This window comes from Copidosoma floridanum, unplaced genomic scaffold (genome assembly GCF_036245765.1).
Source record: "Copidosoma floridanum isolate Cflo_tuat_1 unplaced genomic scaffold, Cflo_Japanese_pri ptg000019l, whole genome shotgun sequence".
Taxonomy (NCBI): Eukaryota; Metazoa; Arthropoda; class Insecta; order Hymenoptera; family Encyrtidae; genus Copidosoma; species Copidosoma floridanum.
The window spans coordinates 20,178,733-20,200,422 of NW_028321896.1; the positions used below are offsets into that span (position 1 = coordinate 20,178,733).

The window sequence follows — 21,690 nt, forward strand, 5'->3', positions numbered from 1 at the left end:
CAAGTTTCGCCAAGAGAGCCGAGGAGAGCACCACCAGCAGCAGAAGCACTATACCGTGATAGTAATGTTAGATGTAGGTATACATACATATACATATACACAGATGTATACATGCATGTATCTAACTATATGTATGTATGTATACACATATACACAGCGCAAGTACAGAACTTTCCTTTGGAAACTTTTCACCAGTTTGCGTGAAAGTTATTCGCCGGCTATATATACACCTAGCTAGCTGTATATACATATACTTTACTACGTCTATACCTACCTGCCATTATACACCTAGATAGCGAACTCGATTTCGCGCGACTTCCCAGTCCTCCTCCTTAGGTGTATGTATATCAGCACACGTGCAAGGTGTAATGGATGTTTTATATATATATATATATAATATGTTGTACCTAAGTATACCCTACATGTACGTATAAAAAAAAAAAAAATACACACGTTTATGGTAAATATAGTAAGTGTGAGCGTTGAACAAGTAGTATATGTAAGCCTGGCGTGCGCCGGGCGGCGAACGAGCGAGAGCGAGAGCCATATACATATATATATATATATACACCACCATTGCCGCCGCCTTTCAATCGCATAATCTCGTTACGTTGACGCGCTCTTCATCCTTGACACCTTTAGCTCTCTCTCCCCCTCAACCTCCTCCTCTTCTTCTTCCCCTTGTCCCCGTTCGCTCTCCACGTCCATCTCTCCCTCCCTCCTCGCTGAGCTTTTCTTCTTTTGCTTGCAAGCTCTATACCCACACTCCTCCACCGCTGCTACTTACCATCCGACCGCCGCGCGCTCGCAAGCTCCACATGTAGCTTCTCTCTTCCTATTTGTATACGCATATATGTATATATGTATACGTGTAAGCATACGTTATATACATATGTATAAATATGCCGCTTCGTACGTTATTTATTCGTTATGTACGTATATATATATCATATAGGCTTTAGCCGCTGCAAGCCCATAATAGTATCTACACACACACATCGTTAAACGTGCAGTCATCGTTGGTGCAGGATTTGAGCGAGCGCGCGCTAAGACCTCGGCCGACAAATCCGCAAACCGGACAGCGACCCCGGCGCTATATACCTTACGTACCTACGCTCGCAGGCATATTACAAGTATATAGGTGTGTATAATTAATTTGCTGCTGCAGCGTGTGCATGATCACGATGATGATGATGATGATGATGATGATGATGTCCGCCAGCTCGTCGTCGTCATCCTGCGCCCGATATAGACTCGTCGCGGGCATCGGGCACAACTTCTTAAAACAAGTGTGCGTGCGTGCGCGTGGGTTAATTAAATCGTCTCCTGGTTTTTTTTTTTTTTTTTTCTTTCTCTTTCTCATCTCTTGGGGTTTTTTTTTTCTTTTTTTTTTTTTTTTTACTCAAAGTTGTGTATAGAGGAAAAAGAAGGGGGGGGGACTGGTTGTTTGGCTTTTCGAAAAAGGAAAAATGTAAAGGGGTGTGTCGCTGTTTTTTGCCGCCTGTGTGTATATAGGATGGAATTTTCGGCTGGATTTCCTCGTCGGGCGTCACAACGCAGCGCGAGACTGAGCTTTTTTTTTATTTTTTTTTTTTTTTTTTTATAAAATACCTTTCCATTGCTCCGCCGCTCTTTGGGAGGAACATGGATGTACATAGAAACCGAAAGCGCTGGTACATTGTACACACACGTATATAATGTACATACATTATAAGCGGCCGTCGTTTCCTTTTGGATTTTCCCAGCAGCAGCGGCTCATAATCATATAATTTGACTCGCGCGCGGATTCACACATAACAAATACTTAAGTGTAAATGCAAGAACAATATGAGCGAAGAGGAAATGAAAAAGACTCGCGTGCTAGATTATTATTATAATAATGGTGTGGGAGGTAGAATAGGGAAAGGATATGACAATTAAAATACACCCGTATGTATAATATATAGATAGATGGATGGGTATGTGCATAGGTGTGTAAGTACTCGCTGTTCTCGGAAATGAGGTCATGGCCAACCATTGCACTACTGCAGCAGCACCACCGGCAGAGAGAGTATAATATATATGTATATATGCTATCGCGGCGCGGTATATACATGTATAGAGGTTTTACGTGCGGTGGTTCCGCTTTTTCTCTCGCGATACTTTACTCGCTCTCGTGCTCCCGCGACGCTTTCATTTTTCTTGGAGTTACTTGTAAGCCATACGCTTTCAGTTGTACATATTATAATGTGTACAGGTATACACACGTGTGTATCTTTGCCATCTTCTTCCTGCGGCTCGCTATTTAGCTGTACGTGTGTATGCATCTATATCTCTTGTATAGTCTTGTACAGCACTTTCGAACGCAATTCTCTCAGCTGTTACATATAACTATATGTGTGAGTATGGTAGATGAGGCTCCTCCACTTTTTCCACGTCTTGGGTACGATAATATGGAGCATTGGGAACCCAACAACTTTACCTACTTTGTGCCTCGTCGTCTATGTTATTATTTATTTCTTGATTTGTTTGTTCGTACAGTCTTTAAAGTTTTGTATTTTTACGTTTCTTTTTGAAAAATTTCGAGTTTCCATAGTTTGGTCATTTCAATTTTTTTCAGTTTGAATGGGTTATTTTTACCTCATGATCTCCATTTTTAATGGTTGTATGTACGTTTCCTGAAAAATTATGTTGCCTTGGAAAAAAAAAAAAAAGAAAAAAAAAACAGGATGAAAGGCACTGAAAACCGGCACAAGTAGCTTTTCCAAACAAAACGTCGAAACAGCAGCACACATCCGTTTTCCACGAAGACGTCGATATTTTCGTGTTGCTCAATCAACGTGAAACTAGTTCCTCCCGTGTACAGTTTCTGTATAATATATACATATCAGCCGGAGGGAGGGGGGAGGGGAAGAGAAATTTTGTCCTAATAAATTAGATGTAAAAATCAAAGTCACCTGTGAAAATCGTCTACATGAGAAACCTGAGCTTTACATAACAAAAATGCTAATTTGCGACGAACGATGCCGAAGAAGAAGGTGATGGCAAAAAGAGCGAGAGGGAGAGGGGGCGAGAGCTCGTTACTCACTCGTTGCGTAAGGTCGAATCGACGAAAAGTGAAAGAGAAAATAAAGCCCCGAAGATGGTGACATATGGTGTAGAGCGACGGTGGTGGCAGTGGGACATTTTAAAGTGATGTCACGATGGAAAGAGAGAGTCGTCGTCGTTACCCAATTATGCAATGTACGGTTCGAGTTGCAATACCGCGCCTCGGGTGGGTTGCATGGCAGCCCGTGAGGTAAATAAGGAAGAGAAAGAAGGACGACGGCGCGGAGATAGCAGGAGGGGAAAAAAACCATGGGCAGAGGAGGAAGAGAAAGTTGCCTCCCGGTACGGTCCAGCCGAATGCTGACCTTACTCGCACTTACACTCACACGCATAATATATGCCTACTTGTACTTCGTAATGATTCCTTTTTTCTTATGATTCAGACAATTTTGTTTCCGTTCGTATATCTTTCGGATCGAATCTTCTAACTTTTTCGCACCAAAAGCGTTCGATTGTCTATCTACGCGTGCGTATTGCATCCATGTAGGTATAATAGCGAAAGAAAAGCAGTAGATTACACTCGAGTGAACCCCGTCGTCGCAACAGGGAGGTATATAGCGGGAAACAGGGGGTAAGTGGAGGTCGAAGGGCGGATGGGGTGTATAGCGCTGATCCCGGGGCTGTCTCTCTCTCTCTCTCTTGGGTCGATGCGGCTAGACAAGCTGATGGCGCCACTCCCTCCGAATTCGAGGGAAATTCAAGGTCAGCCAAGGTCAGTGACGGCGACTGGCTCCTCAAATGGCCTGCTTATATTTATATATTTGCTCGCTGCGTCGAGACGTTTTTCGCCCCCTTCCTTCCTTCCTTCCTCCTTCTTTTCTTCCTTTTTTTTTTTTTTTTTTTCTTTCCTCGGACACTACGCTATACTTCCGAATCTCGTGGCCCATCAGCGGATTCATTGAAAGGTGATATGACGTGTTTTTTTTTTTTTTTTGTTTTTTTTTTACTTGGCTGCTGAAATCTGATCGTGTAAAAATAATTGCAAATGCTAGTCTGTTGTCGGGGTGATGTCAAATTTTGTTTTGTGCATTAAAATGCAGCGAAATTATTTGGCATTTTGATTTTTATTTATTTATTCTTACGATACATTGACAGTATAATTTATAGGTATTATAGAAAAGTATACTAGTTATTCACTAATAAAGTATGTTTTTTGCTGGTAGTGCATCAGCTTGATATTGAGACGACTTTCAGATGTTGAGTAATGGATTTTTAAATACACAAACACTTGGATCGCCTGTTATCTCGGAAGTTGATTCCGAAGCTATCGGAGACAATAGGCATTATATAAAAATACAAACAGTTCACAACTGAGGTACTTTACGTCTTTGGCTTTTTACTTGTATCTACAGGTAAAATAACAACATTTTTCTCTCCTCCGTTAAATTTTATCAAAAAAGATGCACAGCATATCTCAAAAATATTAATGTCTTATGTAATGTTTGTTAATCCAAAAATTATTTCGAATATAACAAAAGCCGATCCTTATTCCTCCATTGACAGCATAATAATGATTGTAGACTTATCTCGAAAAAAAATCGTGTACTCTTATAAAGAGTCCATCAAATCTGTATACTTTAAATCTATCAGATATAGAAATCATTCAAGAATTTGCCGTGGATTTTCCTCGAAAAAGACTTTCTGTTTTAATATTATATACAAGCGGCAATTCATATTCAAAATAAAAATAAAAAGTATTTCTGGATGTGTCTTAGCATATGTAAAATAAATTCTTGGAATCTCCTTAGGATTGTTTCCGTAATAGAGTAAGAAGAAATTTCCTAATTCGGCGGATGTGAGGTCTTTGAAATCAATTCTCAATTCAACTTTTATTTCATTCCATCAAATTATTTTTTTTTGCTCTTGGGAAAATTAGAAGGGAATGAAAATAACTGTATACAACGAAAAATAAATTTTAAAGTCATGTTTGACGCGTGGCAGTGAGCTTAATCATGGGCTAAAATATCAAGTGATTGACACAAAACTTCCTCAATACTTGACTGATTCTTTTTAAAAATCTTTAAATTACCTTTCTTTACATACTTAGACATTTGTAACCTGTTCAGCTTCTATTTACGCTTACCCTTTTAAATATTTATTCAAATTACGATACAACTATTTTGATTCAATGTTTTATGTACACATTTTTGAAAAACCAATAATGCTTGGTATCGATTATAAATTTATAAATTTCGCTTGGGCTAAAATTTTCTGATTTCAAAATTTTGAAAAATGACTCGTTTTAAATTATTTTTTATTTTCATGCAACTACTTAATATAGTTTTATAATCAAATAATGCCAGAGTTTAACTTTCACACGCATTAGTATTTGTTTTAATCTTGTAAACTACGAAATATGTTTATAACGCGTTTGAAGAAAAAAAATGTTTTGCTTATTATAGAAATTTTTGTCTTGTAAAGAGAAAGTTTAATCACTGCCCGATGGGTAGTAAAACATTTAATAGTACACTATATGAGGAAGTCCAGAATTTTTCAGACTGCATAATTTTTTTCTGATGATAATTTTCAGTTAAATAAAATAATGTGTGATAAAATTTTTTTTCTTCCATACTTTGCAATACAATACTATGGATGATTTATTATTCAGAGGGACACCAGTTTTCATACGATCACGTCTAATAATCGTCATGTTTCTTGTTCAATCGGTAATTAAAGCCATATTGGAATGAAAAATACTGTTGCATAAAATCATGGATGATACATCAAGCGTAAAAGTTTGTAGAAAGTGTATTTGGAAACTTCATACTCTCAGATGTAAGAGGATTAGATTTCCAATTGAGGAAAAATCTTTGTTCCAACAAAAACACGATTAATTGATCACTAGTTGTGTCGACAGTACTAGTTTTTCTTGATGAATATCCTGGTTGTATGCACAATACACAGTTTTTTGTCGCTTCAAAATCTTGATTCTGCACGTCCAAAATTCATTCCAGTGGGATAATTATGATGAAATGGCGTCTTGCACCACCTAAGTGGAAACATCGTTTTTTCAATAAACATTAGAAACAAGCGAGTTATTAAATAACAAAGAAATAATTGTAACTTTTTCGTATACATATTTTTTAAATATTATAACGTTTGTTTTCATTCGAGTTGGAAAAGTAATCTTTTGATTTAATCAATGTAACCCACACGGTACACGTGATTTATAATTCATACATTCAGATATAACGTAAAATTTTGCTATCTGAATATGATTGATTACATCCAATTTGGGACCCTTACAATTTACATTAATTCCTAATATTAATTAACATACTCATATCGCTAAAATTTTATTTCAACTCTTCTTTTTGTCAAATAGTAGTCAATGACTTCTAATGATTGAAATTTACAATATTTCTCGTCGATTCACTCAAACTATTATCTTTCTTGGCCATAACATCAAAGAAAAAAAAAATCTCATTTTTGGAGTAAAAAAAAGGATTTTATCTTTTTGTTTTAACTTAACGCAAAAGATACATCTTCTTTAACTTTTCAAAAACGAAGAAACACTTTTACACGAGTCAATCCCACTTTCTTCGGGCATTGAATTATTCTTCAACTGTACAAATCAAAGCTCGCCTATACTAACGGTTGACCCACTGTAAAATGTTTAGTCATTTGTGGGTCGTATATAAGTACCTCACTCATAAGTAGTAGCGAGGACAATTTTTCCCCAAAACTGAATCTGGTTTTTCTTTTTTGTCTCCTCTCTCAACGCTGACAATCGAAATTCGCCAACAACAAGCACCAAGTATTTTGGAAGCAAAGGCAGGGTGTACGAGTCTTGCGCAAGAGCGCGCGAGCATGATACACCATGAGTGTGTGTGTGTGTGTGTGTGGGCGCGCTTACTCACGCACACGCGTGTGACCATGTATAATATAATGTAGGTACATGTAAGTACGTATAAATGTGTGTGTGTGTGTGTGTTGTACGTATACATGTGTTTGTTTGTTCTCTCGAGGAATTGCTTAATGAAGTTAGTGGTGGCGGTGGCGGTGGCGGCGACGTTACTTGCGCGCTATGCCTGAAAGTAAAGTAGAAACATTGCAGTGGGTCAAGGAGAGACAGCAGAGCGGCACGCTGCCGTAGCTTTCACTTCCTCTCTCTATATATATATACCTCATAGTATACCTACTCTGCGCGCAAATGTTCGTGTGTATGCTGGCTCGGCTCAACAGACTCATTCTCTCTCTCCTCTTATATGTATTGTACACACTTTGGATTTTCCCCTTGTTTCACGTTCGATGTACTTATATATATATTGGTGTATCATTATTATTATTTCATTTTTTCTAATAATTAATACATTATTCTTGTATTTTTTTTTTCTTTTTTTCGCAAGTACATTTTTTATAGAAAGTAGAAACAACAATTCCATAAGACATTTGAGTATTGTGCTGTTGTCGAGCATCCCCAACTTATAATTGACTTTCATTGTGATAACAAAGCGATGAATTTCTCTTTCTTGGCCTTCCAATGATAACATTTTCAATGTACACTCCATAATATCTTATACAATCGTTTATTGTAAATCATTGTCTCTGAGAAAAGGAGGAATTACAATAAGCCCTGAGCATAAAAACGTATAAATTATACGATGTATGATTGATCATTCACTTTTTTTTACCTGGCACTGAAAATATTCTTAGATTTAAATTTCTCAATGGGGATCGTTACAAGAGTGGTACAAGTCGACGATTCGGGAAAAAGAAAGCGTTTCAATGGAGATTCGGCTACATATCGGAAAATCCCTTTTTTTCTCAAGAAATTCAGAAAAAAATGGTCACGTAGGCATGAAATAATCATGACTTGTTTTTCGAGTAGTTTTTATAACACCGGAAGCAATAAGACGACAACAGTTTTATTTTGAGTCATTACAATTTGTTTTCGCAGTTATACGGTGACGCTGTAAAGTTGAAAAAGAAAAAAAAACGAATTTTTTTTTTTTTTCGAGATAGCCCCCTCCAATACGTTCAAGATACACCTTTTTCCCGCCTCGAGCCATCAAAGCGTGATTTTCAAACGAGTCGATTTGAAAAGCCCGAATAAGGTCACCTAATAAGTAAAGTGTCACGATTGTGCGGGAAATGGTACAACCAGCAGTATTTACGAAGCGATCCGAATAATCGCGTCACAGGGATGGAAATGTCCACCCCCTCCCATGTCGTATGGATTTTTTAAACAGCCACGTCCTTTTGCCTGTTTTCAGTGGACACCGGCGAGCTCGCGCAGCACGAGGTACACGACCCAACCTCGGACAAGGAGGCCCTCGCTGTGAAGACGGAGCCGGGCTCGATAGCCGGCACCCGGCTACTCCACGGCATCCTGTCCCAACAGTCGCACGCCCAACACCAGCTACAGAGCCACCAGCAGCACGGCCTCGTACTGCAAAATGGGTACGCCCGCCACCTCGCCACCCAGGCACCCTACTCCGCAGCAGCTATACCAAATACCACTACCCCGGGTACGTACGACTTTTGCTCTTGCACCATACAGGTATACCTACCTATGTTGTAGTATAATATAAGTATACCCGTGCGCGTGTCTCGAGTAAATCTCTGCTGCAGACCCCGTGTATGCGACAGAGAGAGAGGGAGGGAGCCGGTGCAGGGTATACTATGTGAGTGTGCGTGTGTGTGTTCAAAAGCGCTGCTGGGGGTGAGAAAGAGCAAAGGTCTCTGCGAGCGACTTTGCGCGTGCATGCAGGGATGGATGATCCGGATTGTTGTCTCGGGCACAAAAAAAAAAGAGGAGCGCGGTGAAGACTGGTCAGCTCTTTTTTTTTTCTTTTTACCATGTGTCATGTATACATGTGTATAGGTACGCACGGTTGCAGGGAGTCGCTGCGCATTGTGTAATGGTGTATATATTCGGGGGAAGAAAACGAGATAAAGACGAAGAAAACGAGGAAGAAGAAGAAGAAGGAGTATGGGAATAAAAAAAAAAAGGAGAGGAGGAGGTGGAGGGTTCGTAAAAATGTGTGCGAAAGGAGCAGAGTCGGGCTCTAGCGGAGGTCTAGACCGTGGGAAGGACTTACGTGCATAACTAATTTCTCGGACGTTGCATAAATTAAAATAATACAACTGCTACCTGCACATACCTATGCTGTATATATACACATCTAAGATACAATTTAATGCACGCGTTCGTGAGTTTTTTTTAAATTTTATTTGCTGTACACGTGCAAAGTTAGTAAGTAGCGCTCCCATTGTAAATTATTTTTTAACTTTTGGTTACAGCCTGAAAGTGGTATCGGTAAATATACTTCGTGTGTACGTTTGGACTAACCAAAAGCTTGAGAAATTCACTATTTCAAAGTTGCGCTCACACGAAGCAAATACTTAGCCCCAGGTTTAGCGGGTCACGTAAAATTATACCCTCTTTTTTTTTTTTTTTTGCTTTTTTTTCATAAGTGTATTAGGTATATAGTACGTGGGTGTGTGCTTGATAACGGGTATATACTTATGCGTAAAAAAAGGTTTATGTGTTAATTTGTCAAATGTGGGTGATACAGGAAGCGGATCGCTACCGGCGAGCCCGGCCGACAGCGGTGTCAGCGACGTCGAGTCGAGCACGTCGTCGGGCGGCAACGAGGATACCAATAGTATAATAAAGGCGAGGCTACACAACAACAACAGCAACAGCAGCAACAACAATGGACCAGCCCAATCGAGTCTCGCTGGTTCACATCACACTCAACTCACGGCAGGTAATTAACCCTACATCGGAAACAAATTCCCCCCCCCCTGACTGATTATTATTTATTATTATATAAGAGCACGAGGTTGGTTTATTTTGCTAACAAGAATAATACCGTGCATTGTGCAATCGTGAGTCAATCGGGTGTAATCCCTATCGATTGGGGATCGGTTATCATTGTGTAATTTGAGAAGCTAATGAGCAACGAATGTCCGCCAGTGTTGGGCAGGTCGGCGTCCCACAGTCCGGGCATGTATACCGGGCCCGTGGGTTTCATGGCGCCCTCCTCGTTTCACGGGCACCCGCACCAGCAGCCGCCCCATCACCATCATCAGCATCAACAGCAGCAGCAGCACCAGGCACCGCCTCCAACGTCGCATCATCAGGTTACCCCGTACCACCGAGGGGGCGGCTCGCCGCATCCGCATCACCAGCAGCACCACCAGCAGCAACAACAACAACAACAGCCGCATCCTGGACACGCCATGTCGTCGGCTATGGGCCCGCCCCATCACCACCATCACCACCATCATCCGCACCATCACCATCAGCTCCATCAGTCTTCGAACCTACAGCATCTCCACTATCGCCAGGCACCATCACGTAAGTTATAAACCCTTGCACGTATCTAACTATTCAGTATATACACTTTTATTACACTACAAAGTACAATCATACCGATCGATGTGTCACAGATATCGGTTCGGTAAATTATTCGATCGATTGATGGTTTACGGTTTCTGCATTTTTATTTTGCAACGATTGTTATCGGCATCTCGAGTAATATTATTTTGGACGATTTCAACCCGAATTGAACGAAAGAGCTGTAAAAGCCGGTAGTGGAAGAAAAATCGGCAACTCGACGAATTCGGTCAGGTTGGTCGAAAATAAGTAATCACGACGAATTTGCACGGAAAAGTGGGACGAAAAATGAGAACTCGAGGGGAGCTTGGAGTTTGGTGGACGTAAGTTGTCGAGCTTGAAAGGACAATCGAGGGTACAGGAAAAGCGAAACGAATAAACAAAATGAAACCGAGCGCCAACGATGTAACACGTATATATATATACACCCGATGTCCTCATTCCGGAGTACAAGTACATGTATATAATATACAGCGTCAGTCGGTGCCTTCTTGTTATTAATCGTGCAACATCACAATGTCGAGAAGCCTGCAGACTCGACACCACCAGGGCTCGGGCATCAAGCGAAACGAGCGCGCGCGCGAGTAAAAGTATGTCGGATTGTATAATCGAGCGTGAATACGCAAAATGTTGTTACGCCATAACGTGATTTGGTAATGCGGCATACATACCGTGTATATTATATATACGTATAGACGTTGCGCCCCGCTCTCTTTCTTGTTTATTCATTCAGTCTCGCGTTAATTCCGCGTTTCGTTCTTTTTTTTTTTTTTTTCCTGATATTTGGTAACCTTTTTTTTAAAATCTCATCCCGCGATTTGTATCCGTTGGACGTGAATTACTGATCGTGTTTTGTTTTACGAGTTTCGCGTTTTTGAGAACAAATCCAAACGACGTGCAACGTGACGAAAAATGATCCACGATCAACGATCGATCCGCAAGTTTGACAAAACCGTAACTACCGAGTATAGTATATAATGATTGTAAGAATCGGTATAGTGTAATCTCGATCGATGAGCGCAACAGCGTTTGCCGCAAGTGCAGCAAACAACAAAGCATCAGCAGCAGCAGCAGATACTCATTCAGAGCTGCTCGGGCTATGAGGGGGGTATACTTTATGCACGTAGGAAATAATTAATTGATAAGAGAGAGAGAGAGAGAGTCTGCAACATATCAAACAACGATTAAGAGTGTACATGTATGTAAAGGGCGAGCGCATCCGGCTGTGTGCATGTATATAGGAATGCAAGCCACGAATATCTCGGCTACTGCAGTGGCGATGGCAAGAAACGTGCATGGGAGGGGGGGAGGGAGGAGGAGGAGGCAAGAATGGAAAAAGATCAGAAGGAGCAAAGGAAGAGGAGGAAAAGAGGAAGAGGGAAAAAAAAGACACGAGCAAAGAAGAAGAAGAAGAGTAAGAAAGAGGGCCGGAGGGGGATACAAACGAAGGTCCGGGCTTTTTGTGTGTGTTGCGTGTGCAGCGTAGAGGCACAATATACCATACACGTATGTATGTGGTTATACATAGGTGTACACTTGGTGGGTAGTGGAGATGTACAGTATATATAATGTACAGGAGAAGCGCGTCCTTCCTGGGTCTCTGCCCCTGTGTATGCGCCCCGGACCGCGGAAAGAGGAGAGCTGACTCCTAGCTCCTGCTGATAGGTACATATATGTATACTTTATCCTCGTGTATAGTCGTCTCGGCCGGTGCTGCATCAGAGAGAGTGAAGTGCAAGTTCCCCCCCCCCCTATAGCTGCTGTCATGCATGCGCCCTTTTCCTCCCTACGATCGGCTATATCGCGAATTTCCGAGAGAGACGGTTCTCAACTGGCACACGGACATCCGGACGCTGCTGCAGCCGCTGCTCTATACGTATACGTGTGTACACACATCCTCAATGAGCGAATAAACTGCTCCCGAGCGGTTCAAGGTCTCTCGCTGCTCTTTCTCTCTCCCTCTTTGCCTCCTCCTCACTTCCACACAATTTCACTCATCCCTACCTCTCTCTCTCTCTCTCACTTTCGCTAAATAAAACCACGCAGTGGATTGGCTGATAATGTGCGTATACGTATTGCAGTACATTTTGTAAATTATTATAATAGGTACACGAGCATGCGGATGTATATTATTATTACATACGAAAATTGCACACACTTTTTTTTTTTCATTTCGCCATCAAAAAAGCCCAACGAGTTTTCCTTACGCGCGTATAAATTTTGGCTCATGACGAAATTCATCCATCGCGAGTCTACATAGTGGAAAAAGTGATTGATCGAAGTATCGAAGGATATCCGGAGGGAAAAAGAATGAAAGCTCAAAAAAAGCTCCCTACGGTAATTCTATACGTATGACTTATACTTTTTTTTTTTTTTTTTTTTTTTTCTTACTTTGTTTTTCATCGCCCATATATATATATATGTACCTACAACGTGTGTGCAAGTGTCGCCGAGTCGAGCGTATAATAGGTATATACATAATATAATTATGCACTCGGCACATGTATATGCATGCACGACGGGCGGAACACTCGACACGAATCGTTTTTATGTGCACGTGTATATATATATATATATATATATATATATATATATATATATATATGCATACATACATACATGTATGAAACTCTTGAGCTGCGCCGCTGCGTGACCTTGTCGCCGGCAATTCACCCCGTTGCTCCCCCCCCCTCTTCACCGCGCGCACCCCGCCCCCTTTGGCCATCGTCAGCGACGGCATTTATATACATATATAGCGCAGCTATGCGTGCACTAACCCCCTTCCTCCAGTAGTTCCTCCTTTTCCTCCTCCTCCTCCTCCTCCTCTTCTTCTTCTTCTCTCCCAACGTCGAGCGCCTCTTATACATATATATATATTATTTATATATTATTTACACATCCACACGACTATATAATATATATATATACACATCCATGTGGGTATATGTATACACGGAGCAGGTGCGAATAATCATTGATGAGCATATATCCAGCAAACATTGGACACTGCACACTCGCACAAATAAATGTTAAAGTTGGTATGTATATAGGCGCGCGCCTGCGTATAAATATCGGCTTAAGCTACTTTTGCTGCAGAGAGTCCGCGCAACCGGCTCCCCAGCATCACTTTTCCTGTTTTTGCAGCTCAACCGCTTCCTTTTGTTGTATACGTATATACACGCATGTGTATATTAGGTATAGTGGCAGGCATATCAACCGAGCCTCTTCATTTCTCTGCAGCTTCCCTGCATTATACGTATTATATATATATATATATATACAGGCTGGCAGTCGAATTCGCTCGTTTTTCCGCATCACGGGATGCTACAGGGGGGGGGGGTGGGAGGGTTAAAGAAAGAAACAAGAATATCACGGAGAATGGCAAGGAAAGGGGGAGAGCTGGTGGTGGACGCGGCGGACTATAAATAGACCCCTGTGCCATATAGCATGTGTTGGTCCCGGCTGATGCACTCCGGAGATGGAGATACATGATAGATGCGCGATACGAAATTTCACGAGCATAAGGGGGGAGGGGGAGTGGAAACTGTGGTTCGAGTTAACAATATCGAGGACTAATCATCGAGAGTGTATGGGTCACTGTTTTTCGTGGGCCAGACAATGGGTTTCCATGACACCTATAGCTTATACTTATGGGGTTCGCGACAGTGGAAGCGCTCTGCAAGTGCATGCCTATATATATGTATATAGACGCTCGCTCGCAAGCTCTCCCGTAAAGCGGCAAAAAGCACACGTGTATATATACATATATATACATAATGTATACGCCTGGCTAGACCTAGACCTAGACCTAGATAATGCGCTGCTAGCTTCTCCGGTGCGATGCGTTTTAGCTCAGATTCCGCGGGAGAGAGGGCTGTGAGTGCATATGGAGAGGGCGGGAGAGCGGATGAGGAGACAAAGGGAGGGAACGAGAGACACGGGCATCAGACGTATACAGAATGTGTATAAATATATATTAAGTATACGTATATGTACAAAGGGAGATGGGGAGAGGAGCTGATGCAGCGGAGAAAGTGAGTGCATCAGCGTTATGCACGAGCGTTGTATATACATGTTGTACAGGCGCCGCCGTCCCTCTCACTCACTCTCTTTCTCTCTCTCGTACTTATGTATGGATGTATCGCTCTCTGTTATCACTTACTCTGTCGAGTATGTATGTATATATATCTCAACGGAAGCACAGAAGAAAACACAATGATAAACGCGTAAATACTTGATTATATTTGGATATTTGGAGCTGTTTGGTGATTTTGCACTTTTCGCCCTTCCTCGCCTTTTTTTTTTTTTTTCTTATACATATTTCAATTGCTACTGTTTATAATTTTTGTCTTATCAAATTTCTCTGGGCACAAAGAGTGTATTCAATCGATTACCCTCGCATTCTGTATCTCACTTTGAATGGAAATCCAAGTTAAGAATTTTAAGAATAATTTAATCCATGGTGCCATCCAAGTATTTAACCAATTCTAATGATGTGGACAATTTTTAAGAGAAAAATCAACGTAATAGAGCGAAAAAACTGAAAGTTGAAAAAAAAACCAGCCTTTTTGAGTGAATCGTCGTAGAAAAACAATTGCTCGGTTCAATCAATTTTGTCGTTCTTATCAACACTCGTACGTCGCAACGCAGTTTGTACGTAAAAAAGAAAAATGGTCAACTACACAACTAAACACTTGAATCGCGGCTAAGCTCATTTAGGCGCAAAAGCTCCCAAGTTTGCGTTTGTGAAAGACATATTATGTATATACAGGCGGAACTGAATAAAGTCGGATGCATATACATAGCAATGAATTCCGGTTTCGGAAACACCATCGCCATTCGGCGAAACGAGAGGAGGAAATCAATGTTGTGTCGAAGGCACGTATAATATATACGTATAGATTGCGAAAAGCAAAAAAAAAAAAAAAAGAACCTCTTTTATTTCGAGAGAAGACGAAAGAGGAAACGCCGGGGCGTATAAATATTTATTAGGTGTGCGGGGGGTGGGGAGGGAAGGGGGTACACAGATGATATTAGGAGCGCGGCGGAGCAGAGAATAACCATCCCAATCATCGTATGATATGCAAGAAGAGTGGAGTTGCGGGAAAAAGAGTGCACGCGCGTTATGCACGGCAAAAATATTGCACGCGAGGGAAGGAGGAAGGGGAACGAACGGTCCATATATAAGCACACAGCTATATATGTATATGGGTGAGCAGCAGCTGATGGAAAAGGGGTAGAGCGGAGAGCTGTGCAGGGAGGAGTCGTCGTCGTCGACGTCTACGGCGGCTCTCGGGGAACAAGGAGTGCGAGTCTAATATCGTTGCCGCGGTGCATCGGTCGTGTGTATGGGTCTATAGAAGGGGGAGGCCAGGGGAGGTCAGTGCTGCACGTATTATGTGTGTGTGTGTATATATATATATATATATATATATATACACGAGAGAAACGAGCAGTTAAGTTAGTCTGTCGGTCAGTGACTGGCTGACTTTCCTGGCGCAGTTGAAGGTCAACTCTCCCCTTCTTCTTCTTTCCCCTCTTCCTTCTCTTCCTCTTCTCCTTCATCTTCATCTTTTTCTTATTCTCCGTTTCTGCTGTAGTGCTCCCATGCATCCGTGTATATATATATATATATACATGTGATGCACATATACTACATCATACCATACACACACAATACGCAACAATGTCACGCTGCTCCTCCGATGATGATTATTTTGTGTGTTTGTGCACCGGGCCAAGCGCGCTTTTGTATTATTTATACTATCATTGTTTCTTTTTTCGTTTTTTTTTTTTTTTTTTTTTTTTTTTCACCCAACTTCCCCTCGAATTCGACTTGTTGATCGCTCGCACATTTTCCATACATACATATAAATATAAAAACTGCGATAAATCTTTTATAACCCCCCATCGAGCTGTATATTATTTTTTTTTCCAGTATCGCAAGCTCAAGCTTTTGAACGCGGAAACGTCGTAATCACTCTGATTTTACGTGTATCATATTTTGCGAGGCAAGTTGCCATATACGAATATAAGTATTACGCATTTCAACCGATGCCTTTCCGAGAACTTTGACTCTGCATTCTTTGTAATTATAGGTATTGTGTATGTGCATTATACGGTTTAGTGTCGCTTTGGTCGATAAAATGCTTCAAGCGGCAGTACACTTCCTGCAAGGATATACGATGGTTATTATAATACATTACGCGTACCGTGTGTAGGGTGAGGGTTTAATAAGTTTTATAGCGATTTTTACGAGTAAAATGTGCAATTTATCACACCTATGGAATATAACGGCAGGAACTTTCACTACTTGCCGTTGTTTTCGCGGTTTGACCAAGTATTGGCCAGCTTATCGTCTGACTAACCGTGTATACCTCTGTATAAATAAACATCGAGTAACACAATTATCTTTTCCATGTGTTTTTGGACAAAAAAACTGACTAATGAAACAATCCCCATACTAACGAAATCGCAAATTTTCGTCAAAATTTATTCACGACGTTCATCGTCGTTATCTTCCAAAATCGGTTTGTCTCGGCGCTTTACACAGTGTCAATAAGTTATTTTGTTTTGCGTCAATTTTTAAATATTTATACGAATGGTTCCATTCACAGTTTTACATTTCTGCATATACCTTGCAATACATTGAAGTGCGACTTTTTTTTTCTAAAAATCGTATTTATCGAGCTTTTGTATTTTTTTGGTACCTGATGAACAATTTCAGAAATTGAATTCAACAAAGAAATGTTTTTTTTCTTTTTTTCTCGAACGCATCGTTAATACTCGAAAAATCTGCGAGTTACTCTTCGAGTGCCAAAACCTTTTCTTTTTCGAATTTCGCTTTCTAATTCCATAGAGATCAGAATTATGGAACGAACGTCGTAGTGTTTATCAGTGATACCATCGATCGCCAAATTTTTAAAAACACAAAAACAAAAAAAACAAAAAAAAAAAAAAAAAAAAAAAGCCACTCTAATTAATATCCGATTTACAGTGCCCGAGAGCTACAGCAGCTACGTGACTTCGATGTACGGGGGAGTGGCGTCGCAGTTCGCGGCCCCATGTGCCCCATCACCGCCCCGGGGATCGAGCGCCGGTTCCGGAGCAGCGGCAGCCGCCTCGGTCGGCGGCGTGCCCACGAGCGTCATCCAAGCTGCCAGCTCTTCCGTCTCGGACGAGCTCTACCTCTTGGAGCTCGGCTTCCCCGGACGCGCGAAGAAGGGCAAACTCAAGAAGCACCAGTTGCTCAAGGACAGCAGCTCCACCGGCCAGCCTCACCACCTCGCCGGTGGCCCACAGCAGCACCACCACCAACAACAGCAGCAGCAGCAGTCACAGCAGTCGGCCGGCTCGCCGGCGAAGCGAAAGTCGCGCGAGGGCTCGACCACCTACCTCTGGGAGTTTCTGCTGAAGCTCCTGCAGGACCGGGAGTACTGTCCGCGCTACATCAAGTGGACGAACCGCGAGCGCGGGGTCTTCAAGCTCGTCGATAGCAAGGCCGTCTCGAGGCTGTGGGGCCTCCACAAGAACAAGCCCGACATGAACTACGAGACGATGGGCAGGGCGCTGCGCTATTACTACCAGCGCGGTATTCTCGCCAAGGTGGACGGCCAGCGGCTCGTCTACCAGTTCGTCGACGTGCCCAAGGATATTGTCGAGATCGATTGCACGGGCGCGTGAGAGCGGGCCCGCCCGTCGAGGGCCCGGCGGCCAAACACTGCCGCACTTTGTTGTTTTTATTACTAATTGATATACTATTATTATTATTATTACTATCACTACTTCTATTATCATTATGATTACGATTACGATTATAATTACTGTCGTTGCGACGATAATTATTATTATTATTATTATTATCATATATGTATATAAATAGGTAATGGACACTGTGCATCATTTTATGGTTCCACTTTTCCCTTCGCTTTTACCTCCATCCATCCATCCCCGCAGTTCTCTATGGTGTTTCTCATCGCGAGATTTTATGACCGACCGTGTCACTTACTGCCAATGTAAACGTACTGCCAACCAGTTGTATATTATACATATTTTCAATGATCAGCTTTTACGATCTATACGTAACGCAAAGTTATACATGTGAAAACTCGTTCCTTTTACCCTTGCCTCCGTAATTGGTTGAATTTCCGTACGCTTGACGTGAGACCCTTTGCGACGAGTCAACTAAAATTGAACCGACAGCTCTTTTGTCGGAGACGTGTCGCTGGCCAAACAACGAAAAATCTTGCATCCGCTCGCTCCCTCCTTTCCCTATCTCTTATGTTTTATGATGATAGCATTTATTGAATGAACCGCGTGAGATGTTGTCAATTACCACTTGACACGTGTTACAACGATGTGTTGCAAAATTACTTTATTCGAGAGAAGAAGAAAAAAAAAAAAAAAAATTTAAGCTTAAAAAATCAACGTTGACACATGTATTTTATATTGTAAATTGTTTTTGTTATTATTATTATTATTAATGTTATTATATTATTATTGTAATATTTGGCAAACAAAAACCACGAGTACCTAAACCCGAAAAGTTTCATTCATTTGCGGATGATTATAATATCGTTGGCTTTTTAGAAAATACGATTGAACGACTAAATGTGCGAAACGAACAAATAAGGGCTGTGAAAAATTTTAACTTAAAAAGGCGACGGAGCGTTGGGTTTAGGTACAAATGATCAAGTGCAACAGTACATACTTTTTGAACGTGTTTGAAAACTTTTTTTTTTTTTTTTTTTTGTTCTGTATGTATAGTGAGAGAGATTGATCGAATGTTTGATCGATTGGTTGATAAAAATGATTAAAATAAAAAAAAAAAAGGAAAATCAATTTAATAAAAAAAAAAATTTGCAGATAATCTTGCTAAGAAGCATACTTGTACATATTGTATACATTAAAAGTGGATTTACAGTTTTTATTTGTGCTGAAATGGCGACCAAGGTGCTGGCTATTACGAAACTCACAAACATACACGTGCATAATCGTATATACACTTTATTCACGAGGTCCAAGAATGTTATTTAGCGTTTAGTGTTATTAATTCGTAAATGATTATTCAACTTAAAATACTATATGTACATATACAATTAAATTTTAGTAGATCTATATATTCTGTATAAAATATTAAATATTGAATAGAAATATGATGTTATCATTAAGAAGTATATGTATATGTTCGCGTATACATAATACATAGATACATATATATATATTGTACGTTATGTAGTGCGCGAGTCGTTGTATCTCTGTGAGATTATATGTCAAGTCGGAGAGGAAGGGCGGCATACCGCCGTATCGCATTTGTGCTGGTATGATGCTTTTTTACAATATCACATAAACAGTAAAAATGAAAATAAAATGTTTTTGATTACTCGATTCGTTTGATGCTCACATGTACGCACAGAGAATAGTTTTTGCAAGACGTATTTTGTATATATTTGCTTTGTTTTATTTGATTTATCATCATGAATTCGAAAAAAAACATTATTGAATGATTATTCGTAAAGAACGCCCTTCCTGCGCCCAGAGGTTTACGTACATCGTAGAAAAACAAAAATCACAAAAATGATTATTATTATCATTATTATTGTGACGATTTATAATATATAATTAAATTAAATTATTGATGCTCCAAATTTTAATGTAAAAAGTTGCTTGTCAAGTTCGGATGAAATATTTTCCTTTGTAAATAATGCGTTGAAAAAGTTACTTATGGAAAGATTACATCTTTCATTGAATTTTAATAGTAAGGTAAACAAAATAACTTAAATAAAGTAAACATGAATGTTTTAAGGGTTAGATGCAGCATCGCGTGAATGAGAGAATATTTTAACAAATGGCAAGACTTGTTTGTGCTCTCTGAATAATTACAACTCGAATAACAAACTTGACATTTTTCTTAAAAAAAAAAAAAAGAAAAAAAAAAGGTAATGGATACGATTACTGTAATTTAAATGACGATAATAGTGATAATGATAATGATGAAAATATGTACATGTACACACACATACAAAAAGATGTCCAATGCTGCCAATAATGCCTGTGACAGTCCCGAAAATTAATTCAAATCTGGCTTGAAAAATGAAAAACAAATTTTCAAATTTTTCAACGTATAAGTATCGAGGACACGCCGATGATACAAAACCAAATGCCTTTTTCTAAAAACAGTGTTGCCTTTTAATAAAAAGTAATAGAAAATTAAAGACGAATCAAAGGAAAAAAAAAGTATCACTGCAGTTTCTCATTTAAATCAATATAAAATTACATGTACAGGGGTACTCGATTGAATTAAATAAATACGAAAATATTTTTAAAAATGTACTACCGTGTTTGTAATTTTCATCAATTTTTAAAAATAATTACCAATATGCAAAAGTAATTATCACTAATATCCACGTACTCTTACGCAACAGTGAATGAGCGAACAAATAAAAAACTATATACATATACGTCCACATGTATGTATATATTGAAATGAATTTTTAAAAAAAGCATATTTGAAATAAAACAGATGTATATTTCTACAATTAAAAAAAAAAAAAAAAAAAAAAAAACATATAAGAGTACAATATGAAAACATGTGTACCTTTGTTCACTATTATTCAATTTTTACAGAAGCATGGTTTCATAAAGAAAAATGGAAAAAAAAAAGAAAATAAACCGTTACACACTACGATAACATATTAGCCAGAATTCTATTTTTAAAATGATGGAATTGACATATTTGACACTTATAAAATTTAGCGACTAATTTAACAAATAAGACTCTGTTATAGTAAGGATAAACATATAATTATTTACCTGTAAAGTATCTGAAATGCGATGGATTGACATAGGGAATTCTAATGTAACGTTCTGTGATTCGTTGTCTGTAGGTGAAATTTAATAAAATATTCTGTATGATGAAAATACCCAAGTTTTTACTATACTATATCCCTAGCGTTATAATCATTAAAACATTGAAATGTCATTAACTCGTTAACTCGTAATTTAATTTTTTTTATCTCTTATCGTATTGTTGAAATTGGTGAGTTATATCATTTGGAGCAGTAGATAATCGACTGCGTTATGTTATATTTATATATACATTAGCTGCTGATTGGTAAATGATTACGGGTATATATACACAGAGGACACCGTTATCACTGATGGCGGGCAAGTAAGTATAATATGTGAGTTAACGATCTGATAGTACGGGTCGGCGGGTGCATTGATATATTATCAAAACGTCCGTGATAATAACA

General features: G+C 39.8%; 1 protein-coding gene across 2 annotated transcripts in view; it reads left to right on the forward strand.

Annotated features, from left to right (window-relative positions):
- The window catches only part of Eip74EF (Ecdysone-induced protein E74), a 76,364-nt gene extending 58,166 nt beyond the window's left edge, over window positions 1-18,198 (forward strand). For both annotated transcript variants that reach the window (XM_089592848.1, XM_089592849.1), the window contains 4 exons: window positions 8,304-8,558; window positions 9,609-9,803; window positions 10,013-10,396; window positions 17,433-18,198. In XM_089592848.1, coding sequence (XP_089448974.1) covers window positions 8,304-8,558; window positions 9,609-9,803; window positions 10,013-10,396; window positions 17,433-18,118 — 1,520 coding nt within the window. In that variant the 3' untranslated portion in view covers window positions 18,119-18,198. The remainder of the gene's footprint in view (window positions 1-8,303; window positions 8,559-9,608; window positions 9,804-10,012; window positions 10,397-17,432) is intronic.
- Window positions 18,199-21,690: the final 3,492 nt, after the last annotated feature.